The 22,446-nt window shown below is 48.2% G+C and overlaps 1 protein-coding gene across 2 annotated transcripts in view; it reads left to right on the forward strand.

Annotated features, from left to right (window-relative positions):
- Positions 1-22,446, forward strand: part of gemin5 (gem (nuclear organelle) associated protein 5) — a 44,903-nt gene that overhangs the window by 5,140 nt on the left and 17,317 nt on the right. For both annotated transcript variants that reach the window (XM_080201252.1, XM_080201253.1), the window contains exons 4-17: positions 172-323; positions 1,435-1,548; positions 3,661-3,790; positions 6,057-6,222; positions 7,301-7,513; positions 8,397-8,482; positions 10,601-10,683; positions 10,780-10,916; positions 11,766-11,839; positions 14,482-14,663; positions 15,691-15,830; positions 17,068-17,239; positions 19,568-19,786; positions 20,735-20,866. In XM_080201252.1, coding sequence (XP_080057378.1) covers positions 172-323; positions 1,435-1,548; positions 3,661-3,790; positions 6,057-6,222; positions 7,301-7,513; positions 8,397-8,482; positions 10,601-10,683; positions 10,780-10,916; positions 11,766-11,839; positions 14,482-14,663; positions 15,691-15,830; positions 17,068-17,239; positions 19,568-19,786; positions 20,735-20,866 — 2,000 coding nt within the window. The remainder of the gene's footprint in view (positions 1-171; positions 324-1,434; positions 1,549-3,660; positions 3,791-6,056; positions 6,223-7,300; positions 7,514-8,396; positions 8,483-10,600; positions 10,684-10,779; positions 10,917-11,765; positions 11,840-14,481; positions 14,664-15,690; positions 15,831-17,067; positions 17,240-19,567; positions 19,787-20,734; positions 20,867-22,446) is intronic.

A 22,446-nucleotide genomic window follows, 5' to 3' on the forward strand; every position in this document is an offset into this window, starting at 1 on the left:
GTTAAAAATCAACCACATTGCTGTGGGTCTGGAGTCCCGTGTAGGCCAGACGGGTTAAGGACAGCAGATTTCCTTCCCTGAAGGACATTAATCGACAATGGAGTCAGTCACTGTTTAATTCTAGATTTTTAATTGAATTCAAACTTCACTTTTCTTCTTCCCCTTCTGCAGGTACAAAGATGGAATGATTGTCATTATCGATATAAACCGAAAGGGGGAGGTGATCCGCAGGTTGCGGGGTCACGATGGTGAGATTCACTTCCTGTCCTGGTGTCCACAGCTCTGTGAGAAAGGCCTGTTTGGCCACTGCGACACCACCTCAGGTAGGATAACTAGCCACCACCACCTCCAGCACTGCAGTAACAAGTTAACCCCACTGCGTTCAACCGGGGCTAGACTGAGCACTGCCTAAATAGAATGAACAGCTTTACCTGGTACTGTTCATTAGTGGGCCTTTTGGACTGACTAGTGAATGCTAGCGTCTGTACTCCTTCATTTAACCTCAACACCCTATTCTTCTATTTCTTTATCATGCATTTGTCAACTTCCTCCTTTGAAATGTATCTAAACAATTTACCTCAACTGCTCCCTCTAGCATCAAGACCCACATTCTCACCATTCGCTGAGTAAGGTTGTTTCTTGTGAATTCCTGTCAGATTTATGAATTAACATTTTATATTGAAGGCATCTAGTTCTGCTTTCCCTTACAAGTGGATGTATATTCTCTATGTCTGCTCTGTTAAAGCGTTCAATGATTTTATAGACCTCTATCAGATCAGCCTTTCATCTTCTCCTTTCTTGAGAAAACTCAATCTTTCTTGATAGTTATAACTTTTCATTTCTGGTATCATCCTCATAAATCTTCATTAAACCTTCCAGCCACTATATCCTTTTTGCATTATGGAGACCAGAACTGTCCATAGTATCTAAGTGTGACCAAACCGAAGTATAGATAATTTTTTTTCTATCTAGGATTATTTGCAGTGCAGTATTTGGAATTTTTATTGCACTTTTTCAACCTGTAGATCGTTGTAGCATTGCAGGTGGTTGAGATTGGATCTTATTGTTGTAAAAAGTGTCAAGAAAGTTTTACTCTGTATCTAACCCCGTGCTGTACCTGTCCTGGGAGTGTTTGATGGGGGACAGTGTAGAGGGAGCTTTACTGTGTATCTAACCCCGTGCTGTACCTGTCCTGGGAGTGTTTGATGGGGACGATGTAGAGGGAGCTTCACTCTGTATCTAACCCCGTGCTGTACCTGTCCTAGGAGTGTTTGATGGGGATGATGTAGAGGGAGCTTTAGTCTGTATCTAATCCCATGCTGTACCTGTCCTGGGAGTGTTCAGTTTTAGATTGGATGCTATTTTATTCCTCGTAACTGATGCACCATTGATTCACCAGGTGTAAATTCGAGTTGATTTTTGTTTGTCACCTAGAAATGGAGGGGCTGAACGGTGAACTTGTGAAAGAGGGCACTGCCAAGGACTGTTTCCTGGCATCCGGGAGCAGAGACCAGACAGTCCGCATCTGGAACTCCACAAACGGCAAAGGTGATTTTCTTCTGTTTCTTTGAATGTTATTTCTTTCGCCAAAAGAATGAAACTGAGCAAACGAGCCTAAAGTCTCCATTCCTGAAAGGAATTAGTGCTGGGATAGAAATTCACAAATCCAGAATTGCTGAAGGTACAAAGATTATGTCAAATGAAGCATAAAATTTCTCTAAGACGTTGATAGATTAAATGAATGGATTTCAGTTTGGGAGAATGTGAGGGCGTCAGGTGCCTGAAAGGGATAGAATTGGGGTCTTTCTAAAGCTCAACAAGTGGAGGTGCAAAGAGATATGGATGTCTGGGTGCACCAGTCATTAAAATGTCATTGGGAGGCAGTGGATGCCGTGGTGTTGTCGCTGGGCTAGTGATCCAGAGAGCCAGGGTAATGCTCTGGGGACCCAGGTTTGAATCTCACCACGGCAGATGGTGAAATTTAAATTCAGTAAAAATATGGAATCTACTGATGACCATGAAACCATTGTCGATTGTCATTAAAAACCCAACTGGTTCACTAATATCCTTTGGGGAAGGAAATCTGCCGTCCTTACCCGGTCTGGCCTACATGTGACTCCAGAGCCACAGCAATGTGGTCGACTCTCATCTGCCCTCTGAACAAGAGCAACTAGTGACGGGCAATAAATACTGGCCAGCCCGCGACGTCCATGTCCCACGAATGAATAACAAAGAAAATCACTGAGTGAGGTGAAGGGCTGGAAGATGGGGTAGAAGTTACTGTTCAGCGATACAAAGACCACATCTGGCGTACTGTGGGCATCTCATCTTAAGTGGCCTTGGAGGGATTGCAGTGTAGATGTGCTGGAATGATATCTGGACTGTAAGGGTTAAATTTCAGTGAGCGATTAATCAAACTAGGTTCCCCCTGGACCTAGATGGCTAAATGCTGATTTGATCAAAGGGGGACAGTGTTCTATTTTTGCTGGGTGGGGAGCCTATGAGTCAGGGGAAGAAAGTATAAAAATCAGAGTGTAATGTCCGAACTACATGAGAGGTTGTGAACTTTAAACAAAATGAAGAGATAAGATCTGCACGTGCAGATTCAAAGTAACACACAACAAGTTTATTCAAAGAGATGCTCTCTGTACAGAGCACATTCTGAAAGGAAAACAGTGGCCCTAATGACATCACCATCAAATCATTGAAGTAATCATATAATCACTTAAATATATTACATAGAACCAGACCTTTCAGGAGTGAAATTAGGAAACATTTCTACACTGAAAGGTTACAAAGAATTTGGAGCCCTCTCTCTTGAATTGATGCTTGATCAGTTATTAATGTTAAATCTGCAATCGAGGGAAATGTGGCAAAGCTCACACACAGGTCAGACATAATCTCATTGAATGGCGGCACAGGCGTGAGGAGCCAAATGGCCTCTCGCTGTTCGTGTGTTTCTGTAGTTAGCTCTGAAACATCAGCATCAAAACCCACTCTCTGGGTTATTACCACATTGCTGTCTGTGGGAAGTTGCTGTGTACTAATTGGCTGACACATTTCCCATGTTAGGGAAATGGTCACATTGGCTTTGGGATCCCTGAGGTCACCGAAGGTGCTATAGAAATGCAGCTTCTTCCCTCGCTTGAAAGGTCGATCACAGGCTCAAGGTGAGAGGGGCGAGGTTTAACTCCGATATCAGAGGGATGTTTTTTTACGCAGAGGGTGGTGGGGGCCTGGAAGGCGCTGCCAAGTAGGGTGGTGGAGGCAGACACGCTGCGATCGTTTAAGACTTACCTGGATAGTCAGATGAGCAGCCTGGGATTGGAGGGATATAAATGAATGGTCTAGTTGGACCAATGAGCGGCACAGGCTTGGAGGGCCGAAGGGCCTGTTTCCTGTGCTGTACTGTTCTTTGTACGATTAAAATGCGGGTATCTGAGGCAAGATTGTCCTCAATGTGCAACAATACCATTGGATCACTCGATTTTTTGGTAATGTTGTCAGAGGAAGCTTCACACTTGCTCCAATGGGCCTTGTGCAGAGCAACAACAGTAACAGGAGAGTGTATTTATATAGCGCCTTTAATGTAAAACCTCCCCCGGACAGTTCACGGCCAGCGACCGAGCAGCGACTTGAAATGCTTTTCTTTCCTTCCAGGCGTGCTGACCCTGAAGCTGCCGTCGATGAAGCGCAGAGGAGTGACTGACCTGGGGATGAAGGAACGGATTTGGCTCACTGTGCTTTGGCCTCAAACCCGTGTCACGCAACTGATCTCCAGCAGCTTTGGGTAAAGAGGCTCCCCTCGGCTTCCCGACCTGTTACACAGGCTGATCGCGGATCAGGTTTCAGCAGGGAAAAGCATGGGACGATATACAGTGCCAATCTGCTGGGATTACAAGGGTTTACATTTCGGGGAGGGGTTTCCCCCACGGGTTTGGCGGGTGATTTCATCAAACTATCCCATTCCCTTAACAACTGCCCTGCCCCCACCCCCTGCCCCCCGACTCCCTGTGCTCTCTGATCTCCATTAGCCCTTGCACAAGCAACATCTTGATGTTAAATTCAGATCCTTAATTTCACATTTGTGGCAGCCTGTTGGTTAGCACTGCTGCCTTGGGACCCAGGTTCAATTCCCAGCTTGGGTCGCTGTCTGTGCGTTCTCCCTGTGTCTGCGTGGGTTTCCTCTGGGTGTCCCGGTTTCCTCCCGTAGCCCAAAGATGTGTGGGTGAGGTGGATTGGCCAGGGTAAATTACACTAAATTAATGGATGGGGAGAGGGGCCTGGGGAGATTGTGGTTGGTGCAGACTCGATGGGCTGAGTGGCCTCCTTCTGCACTGTATTCTATAAATTCCTCTGTAGCCTTGCCCCTCTTCTGACCTCTAATTTGCACCAGCCCCAGAACCCTCCCAAGGTTTCTAATTCTGGCCTTTTGTGCGTTCCCAGTAATAATTGCTGCATCGTTGGTGGCCGAGTCTTCAGTTGCCTGGGTTCCAAGCTCAGCAGTTCTCTCCTGACACCCTTCCACCTCTCTTTCCTCCTTCAACACCTTTGAATATCCTACAAAGGTTCTGTGAAAATCTAAATTGAGGTTTATCCAATGAGTTAAAAGAATTGATGGAGGAAAAGGAAAGAACTCTGTTTGGGGAGGGGTCCCGAACAAGGGGGCATAACCTTCATAGAACCCCTGCAGTGCAGAAGGAGGCCATTCGGCCCATCGAGCCTGCACCAACCACAATCCCACCCAGGCAAAATTCCTCTAACCCTACGTTTACCCTGCTAAACCCCCTGACAGTAAGGGACAATTTAGCGTGGCCATCCCATGCTAAACCTGCACGTCTTTGCACTGTGGGAAGAAACTGGAGCACCTGGAGGAAACCCACGCAGACATGAGGAGAATGTGCAAACTCCACAGAGACGGTCACCCAAAGGCTGGAATTGAACCTGAGTTCCTGATGATAAAGTCAAAATCCCAAAGGAGAATGGAGTTATGGGTGGACTTGACGAGTTTGAGTCTTTTGCTAATGATATTATAGGAAGCTTCCCACTTGGTTCCGTGAGCCATGTGCAGAACACGGTCTCACTAATTAGTTACATAAGAACATAAGAAATAGGAGCAGGAGTAGGCCATCCAGCCCCTCGAGCCTGCCCCGCCATTCAGTAAGATCGTGGCTGATCTGTCATGGCTCAGTTCCACTTTCCCGCCCTCTCCCCATAACCCTTAATCCCCTTGCCTATCAAAAACCTATCAACCCGCGTCTTAAAAATATTGAGCGAGGCAGCCTCCACCACTTCAACGGGCAGAGAATTCCAGAGATTCACCACCCTTTGAGTGAAGAAGCTCCTCCTCAACTCCGTTCTAAACCGCCTCCCCTTTATCTTGAGGCTGTGCCCCCTAGTCCTACTGTCCTTTCTGAGCGGGAAGAGTCTCTCCACCTCTATCCTATCCATCCCATTCATCATCTTATACGTCTCAATGAGATCTCCCCTCATTCTTCTAAACTCTAACGAGTACAAGTTATACTTCGAACTCCCAAAATCTCCCGAACATGTCATTTCCAGTGATGTTAATGGAGAAATATTGCTATGCAGCATGTTGGTAAGGTCTGGAATGTGCTGCCTGTAAAAACTGATTCATACAAACATATATAGGAGGCCATTCAGCCCATCTAGCCTGCTCCACCACTCAATAAGATCATCAAATTTACTGAAAACGATATCAAAGTAAAGCTTGCCAGACCTGGTAATGATGGCAGATTTCCCTCCTGAAAGGACAGTGGTGGGTTTTTATTACAAATGCAATGGTTTCACATCAGAATTTTAAGTTCAGATTTTTATTCAATTCTGATTTCACCATCTGCTGAGGTGAGATTTGAACCTGGGCCCCCGGAGCATTACCCCAGGTGTCTGGGTTACTAGGCCAGTCACCGCCTCCCCTGAGAGAAAGGAGTCAAAAGATATATTGAAGGATGAGAGGAGGCCAGCGTAGGCCCAATGGGCAGAATGGCCTGATTGGGTGCGGTGTAGAGTGTGATCCTGAATGCCTTTCTTTGCAGGGGGGAGCTGCTGCTCTGGGATCTGACTAAATCTGGGAAGCAGAAATGGACTCTGCTGGGGTCAACATCAGAAGGACAGAACCACAACCGGATTGTCTTCAACCTGAGTTCAGTCTCCCTCCAGAATAACAGTGAGCTCGTGCTCTCAACTTCGATGGACCGAGATGTGAGTGCTTCAGATCATTTCCAAAGCTGCTGCACTGGTGTCTGAGATTACAGTCATATCCAGCTGTACTTAAACAAACATTCCAGCCACTTTATACATCTCGTTTTAATCGATTTTTACCTTCAGCTCCCCCCTGCTCCTTACTCTGACCCTCCTTCACTGCTGATATCAGGCAGAGGATACCAACTGGTTTAAAGGCTAAAGATTATTAGTGTCACAAGTAGGCTTATATTAACACCACAATGAAGTTACTGTGAAGATTCCGTTGTCACCACACTCCGCTATCTGTTCAGGTCCACTGAGGGAGAATTTAGCCTGGTCAATGCATCTAACCAGCACGTCTTTCGGACTGTGGGAGGAAAGCGGAGCACCCGGAGGAAACCCATGCAGACATGGGGAGAATGTGCCAATCCCACACAGACTGTGACCCAAGCTGGAAATCCAACCCAGTTCCTGGTGCTGTGAGGCAGCAGTGCTACCCACTGTGCCACCGGCTGTAGGTTGAGAGAGGAAAATGTACAATACAAGGATATACTCGCCACAGAGGGAATGCAACAGATGTCCACCAGACTAATCCCTGGGATGGTGAGATTGTCCAGGGAGGAGAGATTGAGGAGAGTGGGTCTGTGTTCTCCAGAGTTTAGAAGAATGAGAGGTGATCTCACTGAGTACAAAATTCTTACGGGGCTTGGCAGAGTAGATGTAGCAAGGAGGTTTCCCCTGGCAGGGGGCTAGGGGTGGGGTGGGGTCAGGTTGGGGTGCCAGTCTAGAATAAAGGGGCACCGTCTCAGAATATGGGACAGGCCATTCAGGAGCGGGGCAAGGAATTTGAGGATGGTGAATCTCGAACTCAGAGGCTGGAGAGGCCCAATCACTGAGTGTGCTCAACGCAATAATCTGAGATATTACAGATATTAAGGGAGATGGTGAGAAATGGCATTGAGGTGGATAATCCATGGTCACGATCTAGCTGAGTGGGACTGAATGGCCCATTCCTCCTATTTTCTAAGTTTTCCCCTTCTGCGTCTGTCTCCAGTAAGTTAAGAACCTCACTGACTGCTGCTTTCCTGTGTCCTAGGTGAAGTGTTGGGATCTGAACTCACTGGAATGTTCTTGGACACAGCCCACACTTGGTGGCTTTGTCTACAACTTGGCTTTCTCACCTGTGAATGTCGGCTCACTTGCTATCGGTGTAGGGGACAGTATGATCAGGGTGTGGGACACCCTTTCCCTCCAGAGTGCCTACGACATCAAGACCCTCTGGCAAGGAATCAAATCCAAGGTGACATCTGTAAGTAGCTGACCATGCATTTCTCCCTCCCTCTTTCCCCCCTCTCTCTCATGCTCTAATGTGCAGGTTCATGTAGACAGGCCCTGGCACTCACTAACCAAACTCCCAGCAATGGGTGACTAACCCCACTGCCCAGTGGGAGGGTTGAAGACTCTGAGGAGTGGGAGAATCGGAAACCCTTCTCGCGTTTTAAAATGAAGCATTTGGATAAGCACTTGGCGTGCTGTAGTCTCGAGGGCTACAGAGCTGGGGAGTGCCAGTAGGCTGGAACAGCCTTTCTTTTCTCTTCGTGAACATGATGGGCTGAATGGCCTCCTCTGTGCCACAGATATTCAATGAATCTATTACTCTACATCTCCACCTTTTGCAGCAGAATATTAAATTCTGCATTGCGCCCACAGCAGGAGACCATTTGGCCCGTCACACTTTGGCTAGCTTTTCGAACGAGCTTGCCAGTCAGTTCCACTCCTCCACTCTCGCCTCAGCCCTGTGATTATTTTTTTATTACCGACCGCAATCCCACCCAGGCCCACTTACCCAGCTAGTCCCCCTGACAGTGAGGGGCAATTTAACACGGTCAATCCACCTAACCTGCACATCTTTGGACTGTGGGAGGAAACCCACGCAGACACGGGGAGAATGTGCAAACTCCTCACAGACGGTGACCCAAGCCGAGAATTAAACTCGGGTCACTGGCACTGTGAGGTAGCAGTGTTAACCACGGTGCCACCGAAGATCCACAGCAATGTGGTTGATTTCTAAGTGCCCTCAGTTCATGAGCAATTAGGGACGGACAATAAATACTGGCCCAGCCAACGGCGCTCACATCCCCATGGAAAAAAAATTGTTAGTTGAGTTCTTATTGATTGTGTTTCTGTTGCAGTTGTGTTGGCACCTGACCAAGGAGGGCACGCTGGCATTTGGAACGGATGATGGCAAAGTGGGCATTTTTGACATTTATTCAAACAAGTAAGTAAAGAAAGAACATGGATTTGTATAGCGCCTTTCACTACCTCAGAGTATTCCAAACCGCTGAACAGGAATATCAACAGTGATTCTGGCCTCTCATTCAGGAGCTTGTGGGTTCAAGCCCCACTCCAGGAATTGAGTATTAAAAATTGAGGCCAACAGTTCTTGCTCAATGCTGCAGGAGTGCTGCGCTGTTGGAGGTGCAGTCTTTCCACCGAGGTGTTAAAACCAGGTCCTCGTCTCCCATCCGATCGGCAGTTCAAAGATCCCACGTGTTGCTGGAAGAGCACGGAAATTCTCTCTGGTGTCCTGACCAGCATATATCTTTCAACCAACATCACACAGTTGTTCTGGGTCTTTATCACATTGAACATAAGAACATAAGAAATAGGAGCAGGAGTAGGCCATCCAGCCCTTCGAGCCTGCCCCGCCATTCAATAAGATCATGGCTGATCTGTCGCTGCTCAGTTCTACTTTCCCGCTTTCTCCCCATAACCCTTAATCCCCTCTCTTATCAAAAACCCATCAACCCGCGTCTTAAAAATATTTAGCGAGGCAGCCTCCACCACTTCAACGGGCAGAGAATTCCAGAGATTCACCACCCTTTGAGTGAAGAAGTTAAGAACATAAGAACATAAGAAATAGGAGCAGGAGTAGGCCATCTAGCCCTTCGAGCCTGCCCCGCCATTCAATAAGATCATGGCTGATCTGTCGCTGCTCAGTTCCACTTTCCCGCCCTCTCCCCATAACCCTTAATCCCCTCTCTTATCAAGAACCCATCAACCCGCTTCTTAAAAATATTTAGCGAGGCAGCCTCCACCACTTCAACGGGCAGAGAATTCCAGAGATTCACCACCCTTTGAGTGAAGAAGTTCCTCCTCAACTCCGTTCTAAACCGCCTCCCCTTTATCTTGAGGCTGTGCCCCCTAGTCCTACTGTCTTTTTTGAGCGGGAAGAGTCTCTCCACCTCTATCCTATCCATCCCATTCATCATTGAAGTTTGTGGCATCTTGCTGTGTGCAAATTGGCCACTTTTTTGTTGCATTACAACAGTGAAGAATTACTTCAGTCTGCCTTGTAATACCTCTGAGGCCATGGAAGAGGTTGGAATACGAGTCACTCTTTATGTCTTTTAGAAAAGACTTTGAAGTGTGGCCTTGTGTCATAACATAGGAAGCACAGGAGCCAATTTGTGCATTCCAGCCCCATCTCTATATCTGTGATTCTCTGCAGTGTCCAAATATCTATCGATCTCTCACTGCCATGAACCTATCCATCAACCTGAATGCCCACTGCTCTTGAGTGGAAAATTCCAGTCCATTCACAACCCTCTGAGTGTGAAGAAATTTCTCCTTATCCCAGTCCAGAATGTCTGATCCATTTGTCGAGAGACTGTGACCGCCTCCCCCTCCCCCCCCCACCCAATAGTCCTAGTCCCTCAGCCTCTTTGCATTTGTCCTGTTGGAGAATTTGATACATTTTGATGAGATTACCTTTCATTATTCTAAACGCCAGAGAATACAGGCCCATTGTAATCAACCTTCCCTCGGATAACCCGCTCATCTTGGGGTACAGTTTTGTGAACTATCTTGCTCCTGCTCTCTCACAGCTATGACCTTTCTTGGGTGAGGAGGCCCAAACTTTACAGAATATTACAAAGATAATCTCTTCAATATACTGCAGTAAGATTCCTGTCCTCTTGTATTTATTTTCTTCATTTGTGGGACACTGGTGTCACTGGCTGGCCAACATTTATTGCCCATCCCTAGTTGCCCTTGGAGGGCAGTTGAGAGTCAACCACATTGCTGTGGCTCTGGAGCCACATGTAGGCCAGACCAGACAAGGACAGCAGATTTCCTTCCCTAAGGGACATTAGTGAACCAGATGGGTTTTTCCGATAATTGACAATGATTTCATGGTCATCAGTAGATTCTTGATTCCAGATATTTTTTATTGAATTCAAATTCCACCATCTGCTGTGGCGGGATTCGAACCCAAGTCCCCCAGAACATTAGTTGAGTCTGTAGATTAATAATCTTGCAATAATACCACTAGGCCATCGCCTCCCCATTCTGACCGTGGTCACGCTGGATATTAACTTGCTGTTGTTGCTTATAGGCCGCCTCAGATTTCCAGCTCTTACCACAGGAAGACTGTTTACACGCTGGCCTGGGGACCCCCGCTGCCTCCCATTGTGACTGGTGAGTACCCGCTTTGTGCTGTGACATGACACACGTGATTAACCCTTAACCTACCCGCTGACGGCCTCTGGGCTTTTTTTCCTCTCTCTGTGCCAGGCGCGGATGGTGATGGACCGGGCATGACCTTGTACAGCTGTGCGGGAGAGGGCATCATCCTCCAGCACAACCCCTGGAAGCTGACAGCCGACGCCCAGGACATTAACCGGTTAATCCGGGAGACCAATGGAATCAAGGTGGGTGTGATGCCAGGTGCTTTGTGAGGAACCTCAGGAAGATGCAGCTTGCTTGACCTGACTGAATGGTGGAGCAGGCTCGAGGGGCCAAATGGCCCATTCCTCCTACTTTCTATGTTTCCCCCTCTGCATTTGTCTCCAATAAGTGTTCAGTGTTGAGATTTTTATCTAGATTGCATCATCTGTAAATGGAAAACAGTAAATCTTTAAAGAAAATTAGAAAAATGCACATTTCTATAGCACTTTCCACACTCACTATGAGCCGGGCAGTGGTTGGCATTGCTCACAGGGCTGTGGGTTCGATTCCCAGCTTGGGTCACTGTCTGTGTGGAGTTTGCACATTCACCCCGTGTCTGCATGGGTTTCCTCCGGGTGCTGTGATTTCCTCCAACGTTCCAAAGATGTGTGGGTTAGGCTGATTGGCCATGCTAACTTGCCCCAAGCGCTCTCTTCGGCTCATCGAGTCTGCACTGACAACAATCCCACCCAGGCCCTATCCCTGTGACCCCACATATTTGCCCTCCTAATCCCCCTGACACTAAGGGGCAATTTAGCATGACCAATCAACCTAACCTGCACATCTTTGGACTGTGGGAGGAAACCGGAGCACCTGGAGGAAACCCACACAGTCAGGGGGAGAATGTGAAAACTCCACACAGACAGTGACCCGAGGCTAGAATCGAACCTGCCTCCCCAGAGCTGTGAGGCAGCAGTGCTAACCACTGTGCCACCTGTGTGAGTTCTTGAGTGTTGTTGGAGCTGCACCCATCCAGACAATGGGAGAGACTAGATGATCACTGCGTTTTATTGATAAATTCTCTCTCTTTATTGCCTTCCTGCCTGCTTTAGCATAAACTCCCCGGTCGCAGTGAACTGAACTGGAAACCTGATGGTAAAATCCTGGCTATTGGGAATGATGACGGGTGAGACGAAAATATCCTATTTCTCAATCTACTTCATCCTTTATTTAGAGATATATTAGTGTGAGCTCTTATATGCTCCTGTTACCTTTACGGAGACTTTTCCATTTTCTCGAGATTTTTCTAGACTACCATTTATTGCCCGTTGAGAAGGTGGTGGTGAGCTGCCTTCTTGAACAGCCGCAGTCCCTGAGGTGTGGGCATATCCACGAGTCTCACTGGGGTTGTGGAATTTGTAAAAATGGCTGCAGTGTTTGCACACGGAGTAAGTTTTGGGTGGCTTCAGTGTAACTCAGTGCAAGGGGCGTTGAGGTTGGTTTAGCTCAGGTAGAACATAGAACATTACAGCGCAGTACAGGCTCTTTGGCCCTCGATGTTGCACCAACCAGTGGAACCAATCTAATGACCCTCTAACCTAAACTATTCCAATATTATCCATATGTCCATCCAATGACCATTTGAATGCCCTTAAAGTTGGCTGGACAGCGGGTCGGTGATGCAGAGCGTGCACAGGGTGGGTTCAATTCCCAAACCAGCTGGGGTTATTCATGAAGGCTCCACCTTCTCAACCTTGCCCCTCACTTGAGGTGTGGAGCTACTCAGGTTAAGCCACCACCAGTCAGCTCTCTCCCTCAACGGGAGATATTGAATTTGACGACCAGCCATGATCAAAATGAAGGGCAGAGCAGGCTGGAAGGGCCAAATGGCCTACTCCGGCTTCTAGTTTCTATGAAACCTAGTCCTCTCAAAACATATGAATTAGGAACAGTAGGCCACTCTGCCCCCTCGGTCCTGTTCTGCCGTTTAGTAAGATCGTGCCTGGTTTGTTGATCAATACTTCTTTTCATTCCTTCATTGGACACGGGTGTCACTGGCCAGGTCAGTATTTGTTGCCCATCTCTCATTGTCCCTTGAGAAGGTGGTGGTGAGCTGCCTTCAACCGCTGGAGTCCATGTTGTGTAGGTACACCCACAGTGCTGTTGTGTGGGGGGGGGGGGTGAAGTTCTTTGACCCAGCAATAGTGAAAGAACGGCGATATAGATGGAGTACAGGAGAATTATGTTTGTGGGGAGAAGTGTAAAGGGGACCCCCAACAGATGTAGGATTCACAGAATTGTCCAGTACTTTTGGTCTCGCTGGGGCGACAGAGGTTGAGGGGTGACCTGATTGAAGTCTACAAGATTGTGAGAGGGTTGGACAGAGTGGATAGTCAGAAGCTTTTTCCCAGAGTGGAAGAGTCAAATACTAGGGGGGCATAAGTTTATGGTGCAAGGGGCAAGGTTTAAATGAGGTGTACGAGACAGATTTTTTTACACAGAGAGTTGTGGGTGCCTGGAACTCATTGCTGGGGAGGCAGTGGAAGCGGATACGGTAGTGACTTTTAAGAGGCATCTTGACAAGTACATGAGTGAGATGGGAATGGAGGGATATGGTCCCCAGAAGATTAGGGTGTAGTTAAGTCAGGCAGCATGGTCAGTGCAGACTTGGAGGGCCGAAGGGCCTGTGTGCTGTAACTTTCTTTGTTCTTTTAGTATGGAAGGAGAGCATTTTGATTTGATTTATTATTGTCACACGCGTTAGTACACAGTGAAAATTGTTGTTTCTTGCATGCTATATAGGCAAAGCATACTGTTCTTTAAGAAGGAAAGGAAAGAGTGTAGAATGTAGAGTTATAGTCAAAGCAGGGGTGCAGAGATCAACTTAATGTGAGATAGGTCCATTCTAAAGTTTGATGGCAGCAGGGAAGAAGCTGTTCTTGAGTCGGTTGGTACGCGACCTCAGACTTTGTATCTTTTTCCCAACAGAAGAAAAGTTTTTAAAAGTTTATTCATTAGTCACGAGTAAGGCTTACATTAACACAGCAATGAAGTTACTGTGAAATTCCCCTAGCTGCCACACTCCGGCGCCTATTCAGGTCAATGTACCTAACCAGCACGACTTTCAGAATGTGGGAGGAAACCGGACTACCCGGAAACCCACGCAGACATGAGGAGAACGTGCAGACTCCACACAGACCGTGACCCAAGCCAGGAATTGAACTCAGGTCCCTGGCATTGTGAAGCAGCAGTGCTAATCATTGTGCCACCCACAGGAAGTGGGAAGAGAGAATGTTGGGAGTGTGTGAGGTCCTTAATTATGCTGGTTGCTTTTCTGAAGTAGCGGGAAGTGAGGCTGGTTTGCGTGATGGATGGGGCTACGTTCACGACCCTTTGTAGTTTCTTGCAGCCTTGGGCAGAGCAGGAGCCCATACCAAGCTGTGATACAACCAGAAAGAATGCTTTCTATGGTGCATCTGTAAAAGTTGGTGGGAGTTGTTGTGGACATGCCAAATTTCCTCGGTCTTCTGAGAAAGTAGAGGTATTGGTGGGCTTTCTTAACTGTAGCGTGGGTGTGGAAGGAGGCCGTTTGGCCCATCGTACCTGTACTAGCCCTTCAAAAGAGCAACCCAATTTGTCTTGCTGATTGGCTGAGATGTGGCAGGGGCAGAGATTGGAATGCTTTTCTTGTGTCCTTACCTCATTGCTGTTCACTTGTTAATCTGACCCTCAACCCTCCTCCCTCTCCCTGGGTGTTGGGGCCTGTTGTGTGTCGGTTGGTTTGCTATCCTGATTTTGTGTATTTTTTTTCCTACCCCTGGCTTCTAGATCGATTGAGATCTTCCAGGCTCCTCGCTTGAAATTGCTGTGTAGCATTCAGACCCATCACAAGCTGGTGAATGCCATCCGCTGGCATCACCCACATGGCACACAGCCTGACCTCAGCTACCTGATCGCCTCTGGTTCCAACAGTGCCATCATCCACATTCATAACGTCAAGAGCATGCTGGGTAAGCATGCCTTATTCTTTCAAAACCCACCATGGTCCTTACCCTACTGGGGTTCTGGGATTAGTTCCACATTGTCCTTTGGGGACAGATGTTTATGCATGTGCAAGCTATTTGACAGTGGGAGCCATCGTGGCCAGGCGTGTGTCCCACACCCCCCCCCCCGCTCCACATACTTGAGTCACTGCAAGACTGGTTTAGTGAATCATTGAACCCTATAGTGCAGAAGGAAGCCATTCAGCCCATCAAGTCTGCACCAAATGCAATCCCACCCAGGCCCTATCCTCATAACCCCATGCATTTACCATAGCTAGTCCCCCTGACACTAAGGGTCAATTTATCACAATTCACCAATCACCTAATCCGCACATCATTGGAGTGTGGGAGGAAACCAGAGCATCCGGAGGAAACCCACACAGACACTGGGAGAATGTGCAGATTCCACACAGACAGTGACCTGAGGCTGGAATCGAACCTGGGTCCCCCGCGCTGTTGAGCCGCAGTGCCGACCGCTGCCACTCCTAAGCCGTCTTTGTCTGAGAGTAGCAGTGAGTGAGGAGGAGTGGGTGCGAGGGGCTGAATGGCCTTCTCCTCATGGCGAGAGCAGGCAGGGAGTTCCCCAGGTGTACACAGTGGGCTCAGATGACTGAGCTCCCCGTGGGCTCCTGCTGCCAGCTGTCTCCTGCCATCACCAGCTTGAGAGCAGACTTAGTCTGCTGTGTGCACCAAGCAAATTGCTCTAGTGTTAGCGCACACTCTCACTTGTTCTCCCACTCGCTCCCTTCCTATCACACACAAACTTGCTCACACAGTATCTCCACCACGCAGTGTGGAGATGAAGGTACAGCCTTGGTCAGCTTCAGGGCTGTTCAGTCTCTGGGGCTGGCGGTTGACGGGTTTCCGGTAACGCTGAGCGCTGCGCTGGTGTGTTTTGGCGCTTCCTCCTGCGTGATGTGAGTCGGGGTGGGTAGAAGTGCCACCCTGAAAGAAAGCCAGTAATTCCCCCTCTCTCTCTCTCTCTGTGTCTCAGAGGATCCCCCGGACACACCGCTAACCGTGACTGAACCGTTCAGAACGCTGCCGGGACACACCGCAAAGATCACCAGCCTGGCCTGGAGCCCGCACCACGACGCCATGCTGGCATCCGCCTGTTACGACGGCACGGCACAGGTACGTTCCCGACGGAGGAATCCGGGAGTTAAGGCAGAGGTCAAAAATCACAGACTTTCCGAAGTATGTTCAGGTATTCTAACCAGGGATCTGAATGATTGAGGCACCAACTCCTTGTATCCTCGTCCTGCATGTAGCTCTCTTCTAAAGAGCTGACGCAGGCATGATGGGCTGAATGGCCTCCTCCTGCCCAGTAGGGATTCTATAGAGTGGTTACAGCGCAGGAAGAAGCCATTCGACCCATCCATTCTGTTCTGGCTGTGCAAGAGCAACCAATATGGTCCTGCTCCCCACCTCACCCTGCAAACGTTTTCTCTTTAATTATTCAATTCCTTTTTGAAATTCCCAATTGAATCTGCTGCTCTCAGGCAGCGCGGCCCAGAAATGAGCCATTTGCTGTGTGAAAAATGTATCTCCTCGTGTCGCCGGCGCTGCTTCTGCCAATTAACTCAAATCTGTGTCCTGTGATTTGCCAAACTTCCACCAATGGGTCCAGTTTCTCTCTCCCTCTCTCTCTAATCTGCCCACACTCCTCGTGAACCAGCGCCGGATTTCCTCGCAACTTTCTCCTCTTCAAGGAAGCAGCCCCAGTTTCTCCAACCTGTCCACATCACAGAAGTTCCTCATCCCTAAATCTTCTCTGCACTCCTCTCCAAAGCCTTCCCGTGTTCCCTCGTGTGTGACAGATCACAGTGCAGAAGGAGGACATTTGCCCTATCGAGTCTACACCAACCACAATCCCACCCAGACCCTATTCCTGTAACCCCAAGTATTTACCCTGCTGGTCCCTCTGACACAAAGGGACAATTTTCCACGGCCAATCAACCTAACTCTCTCACCTTTTGGAGATCTGGACAGATGCAGTGCGTAATGGGAGGTTTACGAGGAGGTGTTTGTGGACTGTGGGAGTGAAAAGTCTGACAACACCAGGTTTTAATCCAACCGATTTATTTGATAGTAAACGCACAAGCTTACAAGATTCACCTGACGAAGGGACTAACCCCGAAAGCTTGTGCATTTACTATCAAATAAATCGGTTGGATTAAAACCTGGTGTTGTCAGACTTTTTACGGTGTTTACGCCAGTCCAACGCCGGCATACCCACATCATGACTGTGGGAGTAGCAGGATAGATCACGGCGCCGTCTCTTTCACACGACATTCTTTATTTCCTGCGCTTTATCCCCTGTTGCGAGCTCCCTTTGTGAAACCCTTGTGGAATGCCTCCTGTTTTGCAGGTGTGGGATGTGCTGAAGGAGGAGCCTTTGTGTAACTTTCGGGGACACATCGGGAGGTTGTTTGGGGTCCAGTGGTCTCCGGTTGATGCTGACTGCGTGTGGACGGGAGGCGATGACTTCACGGTGCGGCTGTGGGAAATTTCCAAACAGGAGCACACCCGACCACCCAAAGGTGCTGACTGCAGCTTCTCTATACCGAATGTTGTCTCGTTATTGCCGTGCCTTTTCAGTTTTAAAGTTTATTTATTAGTGTTAACAGTAGGCTGTCATTAACACCGCAATGAGGTTACTGTGAAAATCCTTTAGTTGCCACAATGTGGCGCCTGTTCGGTAGGAAACCGGAGCACCCGGTGGAAACCCATGCAGACAAGGAGAGAACGTGCAGACTCCACACAGACCAGTGACCCAAGCCGGGAATCAAACCTGGATCCCTGGTGCTGTGAGGCAGCAGTGCTAACCACTGTGCCACCCAACTGAGTTGTTCAGGATTGTATTCTCTGGAGCCCAGAAGAATGACGGGGGAATCTCCTAGAAACATATAAAATTCTAACAGGACTAGACAGGGTAAATGCAAGAAGGATGTTCCCGATGATGGGGGTGTCCAGAACCAGGCGTCAAAGTCTGAGAGTACCATTTAGGACAGAGATGAGGAGACAGTTCTTCACCCAGAGAGTCGTTATTCTGTGGAATTTGCTACCACAGAAAGCAGGTGAGGCCAAAACATGAGTGTTTTTAAGAAGCAGTCGGATTTAGAATTTGGGACAAAGGGGATCAAAGCTTATTGGGAAAAAGCAGAACTCAGTTGGATGATCAGCCATGATCATAATGAGTGGCAGAGCAAGCTTGAAGGGCTGAATGGCCTACTCCTGGTTTCTATGTTTATAAAACATATAAGATCCTCGGGGTCTTGACAGGATGGAGGCGGGGAGGATGTTTCCTCTCGCGGGAGAGACTAGAATCAGAGGCTGCTGTTTAAAAATAAGGGGTCGCCCACTTAAAATGAAGATGAGAATGTTTTTCTCAGAGAGGAGCGAGTCTGTGGAATTCTCTTCCTCAAAAGGCGGCGGAAGCAGAGCTTGTGAATATTTTTAGGGCACAGCTAGACAGATTCTTGATCAACAAGGAGGGTGAAAGGTTATTGGGGGTAGCCGGGAGGTTACAGTCAGATCAGACAGGATCTTATTGAATGGCGGAGCGGGCTCGAGGGGGCCGAGTGGTCCACTCACGCTCCAAATTCGAATGTTCAATGTGGACGCCTATGTGGATAGGAGGCGATAACTTCACTGTGCTAAACCATTCAGGAGTGAAGTTGGGAAGCACTTACTCACTCAATAGTTGGTAGAAATCTGGAATTTTCTCTTCCCCTTGTTGCGAAGTTGAGTTTGTAGAGATATAAGGGAATTGTAAAAAATGTGAAAGGGAAAGGAAACAGCACATGGTTCCTTTAAAAGCTGTTTTTGAATTTGGTACTAAAACGCAGAGTGCACAGAGCCTCCAGGTTGCAACACTTGTTTCAAAAGCACCGATCTTCAGGGCTGACTTGGTAACTAGTTTTCTCATTCTGCCAGCCTATCGGTTTTAAAAGGACCATCAGCTATTAAGAGCCTATTAGTTTTGAATTTGATAGTGTCGACAGCATCAGACCAGTCCCGGTTTGAGAACATTGCGAGGTCGTCGCAGGTATAAAGGCCAAAACAGCAGCCTTTTCCAGGAGAACATCTCCCAGAGAGGCCAGGGCAGCCATTCAAAAAGCCAGCATTCATCTCTCGAGCAGCTCCCCACTCCTGCCAGTTTAAATATCTCTTTAGAGAATTATCCAGCTGTCAACAGGATACCGAGTCAAAAAGACTTTACAGAAAGCAGACAACTACAGATAAATTCCAAAAGCTTTTGAATTCCATCAGGTCTAGTTGTATAATTTCTTTGAGAGTGACGAAAACTCTGTTATTACTGCTTTGGTAATGAGTGTTCCTTGTATTATTGAACGGCATTTCAGTCGAACCATACCTTAGTTACGATGTTACTTGTTTAATTAAAGTTCCTGGTTACTTAATTAAAATACCTTGTTAATTATTCACTTAAAGTGAGTGTCAGGCCTTTATATTAATGAACCTCTAAGCATTAGTTAAGAACAGATAAAACCTTTCCAAATGTTACGACGCGAGGTAAAGGGGATTAGTCTCTGTGTTCTAACATCCTCCCCAATCTTCCCAAACCCTGAGAATGCGGGGAGATAATTGGAACTTTCAAGATTGACAGATATTTATTCGGTGAGGAGGTCGAGGGGTACAGGGGAAAGGCAGGTGAACGGACATTAGTCGTGGCCTGATTGAATGGCAGGGGTGGGTTTGAGAGGCTGAGTGGCCATCTCCTGTTCCTGGTCTGGACGTTATAAATGTGTCTGATTATGGAGCAGTGATTATTGGGCGTGACTAATCCTGATGCTTTGATTCGAAAAGGTTGAGGGTGGAGCAATACGAAATGTTCTTTTTCAAACCAGGGAAGAAGGCGGTGGAGCTGGAGAAGAAAAGGGCCAACTGCTCCAAACCCAAATCTAAAAAGACCAAGAAGCGAAATGAGAAAGGGCAGGAAGAGGAGAATCGGGAGAGCATTGCGAGCAGCAGAAACAGTCTCGCTGATCGCGAGGAGGAGGAGGAGGAAGACTGTCAGGACGAGGCTGAAGGCCCAAGACTGGTCAATGGGATCTCCCAAACTCCAGGTACCAGTTTGACTTCTTTGACCCCTTCCCCTGATGTTTGTTGTGGTGTTGGCCATGTTTCAGTGGCAGAGTGGGATGGGGGAGTCATCTCCTGGAGCTCATGGCTTCAATGACTGGAGCCTCTGTAACCCATGCTGATTATGCTCTAGCGTTAGTACGGAGGGAGTGCTGCACACTCAGAGGTGCAGTCTAGCAAACCTGGTTTGCCCATTGCGGCCTGCTCCCACAGCTGGCATTTGGCAGGGGAGATGGGGGCTGTGGTTTTGTGGTAATGTTACTGGATGGGTAATCCAGAGGCCTAGGCTAATTTTCTGGGGACGTGGGTTCAAATCCCACCATGGCATATGATGTAGGAGCAGAATTTAGCCATTTGGCCCATCGAGTCTGCTCTGCCATTTCAATCATGGCTGATGCGATTCTCACCCCCTTTTTCCTGCCTTTCTCTGTAACCTTAGATCCCCTTACCAGTCAAGAACCTATCTATCTCTGTCTTAAATTCACTCAATGACCTGGGTTTTCTGTGGCAAAGAGTTATACAGATTCACCACTCTCTGGCTGAAGAAATTCCTCCTCATCTCAGCTTTAAAGGAGCGTCCCCTTCTCTCTGAGGCTGTGCCCTCGAGTTCTAGTCTCTCCCACTAGTGGAAACATCCTCTCCACGTCCGCTCTATCTAGGCCTCTCAGTATTCTGTAAGTTTCAATTAGATTCCCCCTCACCCTTCTAAACTTCGTCAAGTATAGACTCAGACTCCTCAACCACTCATATGACAAGCCCTTAATTCCTGGGATCATTCTTGTGAACCTCCTCTGATGTTACGTACATTGAAATAAATGTGAAACTGATGCCTCTTTCTCTTTCTCTCTGTGTCTCGCTCCCTCTCTGTCTCTGTCTCTCTCTTTCTTTCTCGTTCTCCCTCTCCCTCGTTCTCCTCCATTCCTTCTTGGCAGCATCACTGGAGGAGCCCGGGGTACAGGAGAAGATGGGTCCCATGGTTCCCAACACCCTGACAACCACAACAAACCAAACTCCGCCGGTGATGAAGGAGCGACTGAAAGATGAGAGGAAGAGGGAGAGACCAGGTAACTCTCTCGTTTGGCTGAGAAGATACATTGAGAGGTTTCTGCTTGTTCCTATGAGGATTCTGAGACCCGAGCATCTCTGTGTAGAGTTAAACACGCTCCGCTAATGTATATTCAGCACTTCTCTCCATTGAACTTCCCCCTCCCCCTTTCACTGTGACAATGTGAGTTTAATACCGTCAAATCTGAAATCATAGAATTCCTACAGGGCAGAAGGAGGTCATTTGGCCCATCGAGTCTGCACTTATCACAATCCCACCCAGGCCCTATCCCCATAACCCCATGCATTTACCCCGGCTAGTCCCCCTGACACTAAGGGGCAATTTATTATGGCCGATCCACCTAACCACCACATCTTTGGACTGTGGGAGGAAACCGGAGCACCCGGAGGAAACCCACGTGGGCACGGGGAGAATGTGCAAACTGCACGCAGACAGTGACCCAAGCCAGGAATTGAACCCGGGTCCCTGGCACTGTGAGGCAGCAGTGCCAATCACTGTGCCACCCTGCTGCCCTTGAACCAGTAGCACAGCCTGAGAGGGTGTTATGGACAGGGAGTTCCACTGCGTTTGCCCATGAGCGCACTCGGCACTGCAGCGGTTTGCAGTTGCCTTCAGTCTTGCAACTGACCAGGAAACACTTACTGTCTGCCACCAGGCACGCCCGAAGGATTTACCAACTGATAACCAATGTGTTTGGTCGCACGTCTCCCGTGGCCATCAAGTCCTGAAGTGCGGTTTGACCCAGGGCTCCTGGCCTGGAGGTAGGGGCAATACCCATTGTGCCACTTAATTCAAATCAACAAACCAGTTCAAATCAATCAAATCAAATAACTGAGTTCCAAATCCACCACAGAAAATGCTGGAAAAGCTCAGCAGTTCTGTCAGCACCTGTGGGGGGAGAATAGGGCTTTGTCATGACGAAGGGTCATGCAGACTCGAAACGTTGGCTCTATTCTGTCTCCACAGAGACTGTCAGACCTGCCGAGATTTCTGTTTCAGATTCCAGAATCTGCATTTAGCCAAATCTACCAGCTGACTGTGGCAATGAAGTTAAAAAGAATCTGAATTTGTACATGGCCGTTAATATTGACAGAATGTAGAAACAGCCTTGAGAGAGCGGTCACTGTTGGAGATAAGTGCAGCTGTTTACAGTGCTGAGTCTCTTGAACCAGCCTGCTGCTATTTGTGTTCCCCACCAGCCTCTCCCACCCTGCTCCATCTGATCCCATCAACATCTCCAACATTTCTCCATCTTTACTTAGAATCGTGTAGATGGAGGCCATTCGGCCCATCAAGTCTGCACAGACAACAATCCCACCCAGGCCCTATTCCATAACCCTGTATTTACCCTGCTGGTCCCCCGGACACTAAGAGGCAATTTAGCACGGCCAATCAACCTAACCTGCATGTCTTTGGACTGCGGGAGGAAACCCACGCAGACACGGGGAGAACGTGCAGACTCCACACAGTCAGTGACCCAAGCGAGAGTCAAACCCAGGTCCTTGGTGCTGTTAGGCAGCAGTGCTAATCACTGTGCCACTGTGCTGACCTGAATGTGGCCTCAATCTCTCAGCCCCG

Source organism: Carcharhinus amblyrhynchos, chromosome 13, assembly GCF_965287045.1.
Source record: "Carcharhinus amblyrhynchos chromosome 13, sCarAmb.v2.hapA, whole genome shotgun sequence".
NCBI lineage: Eukaryota > Metazoa > Chordata > Chondrichthyes > Carcharhiniformes > Carcharhinidae > Carcharhinus > Carcharhinus amblyrhynchos.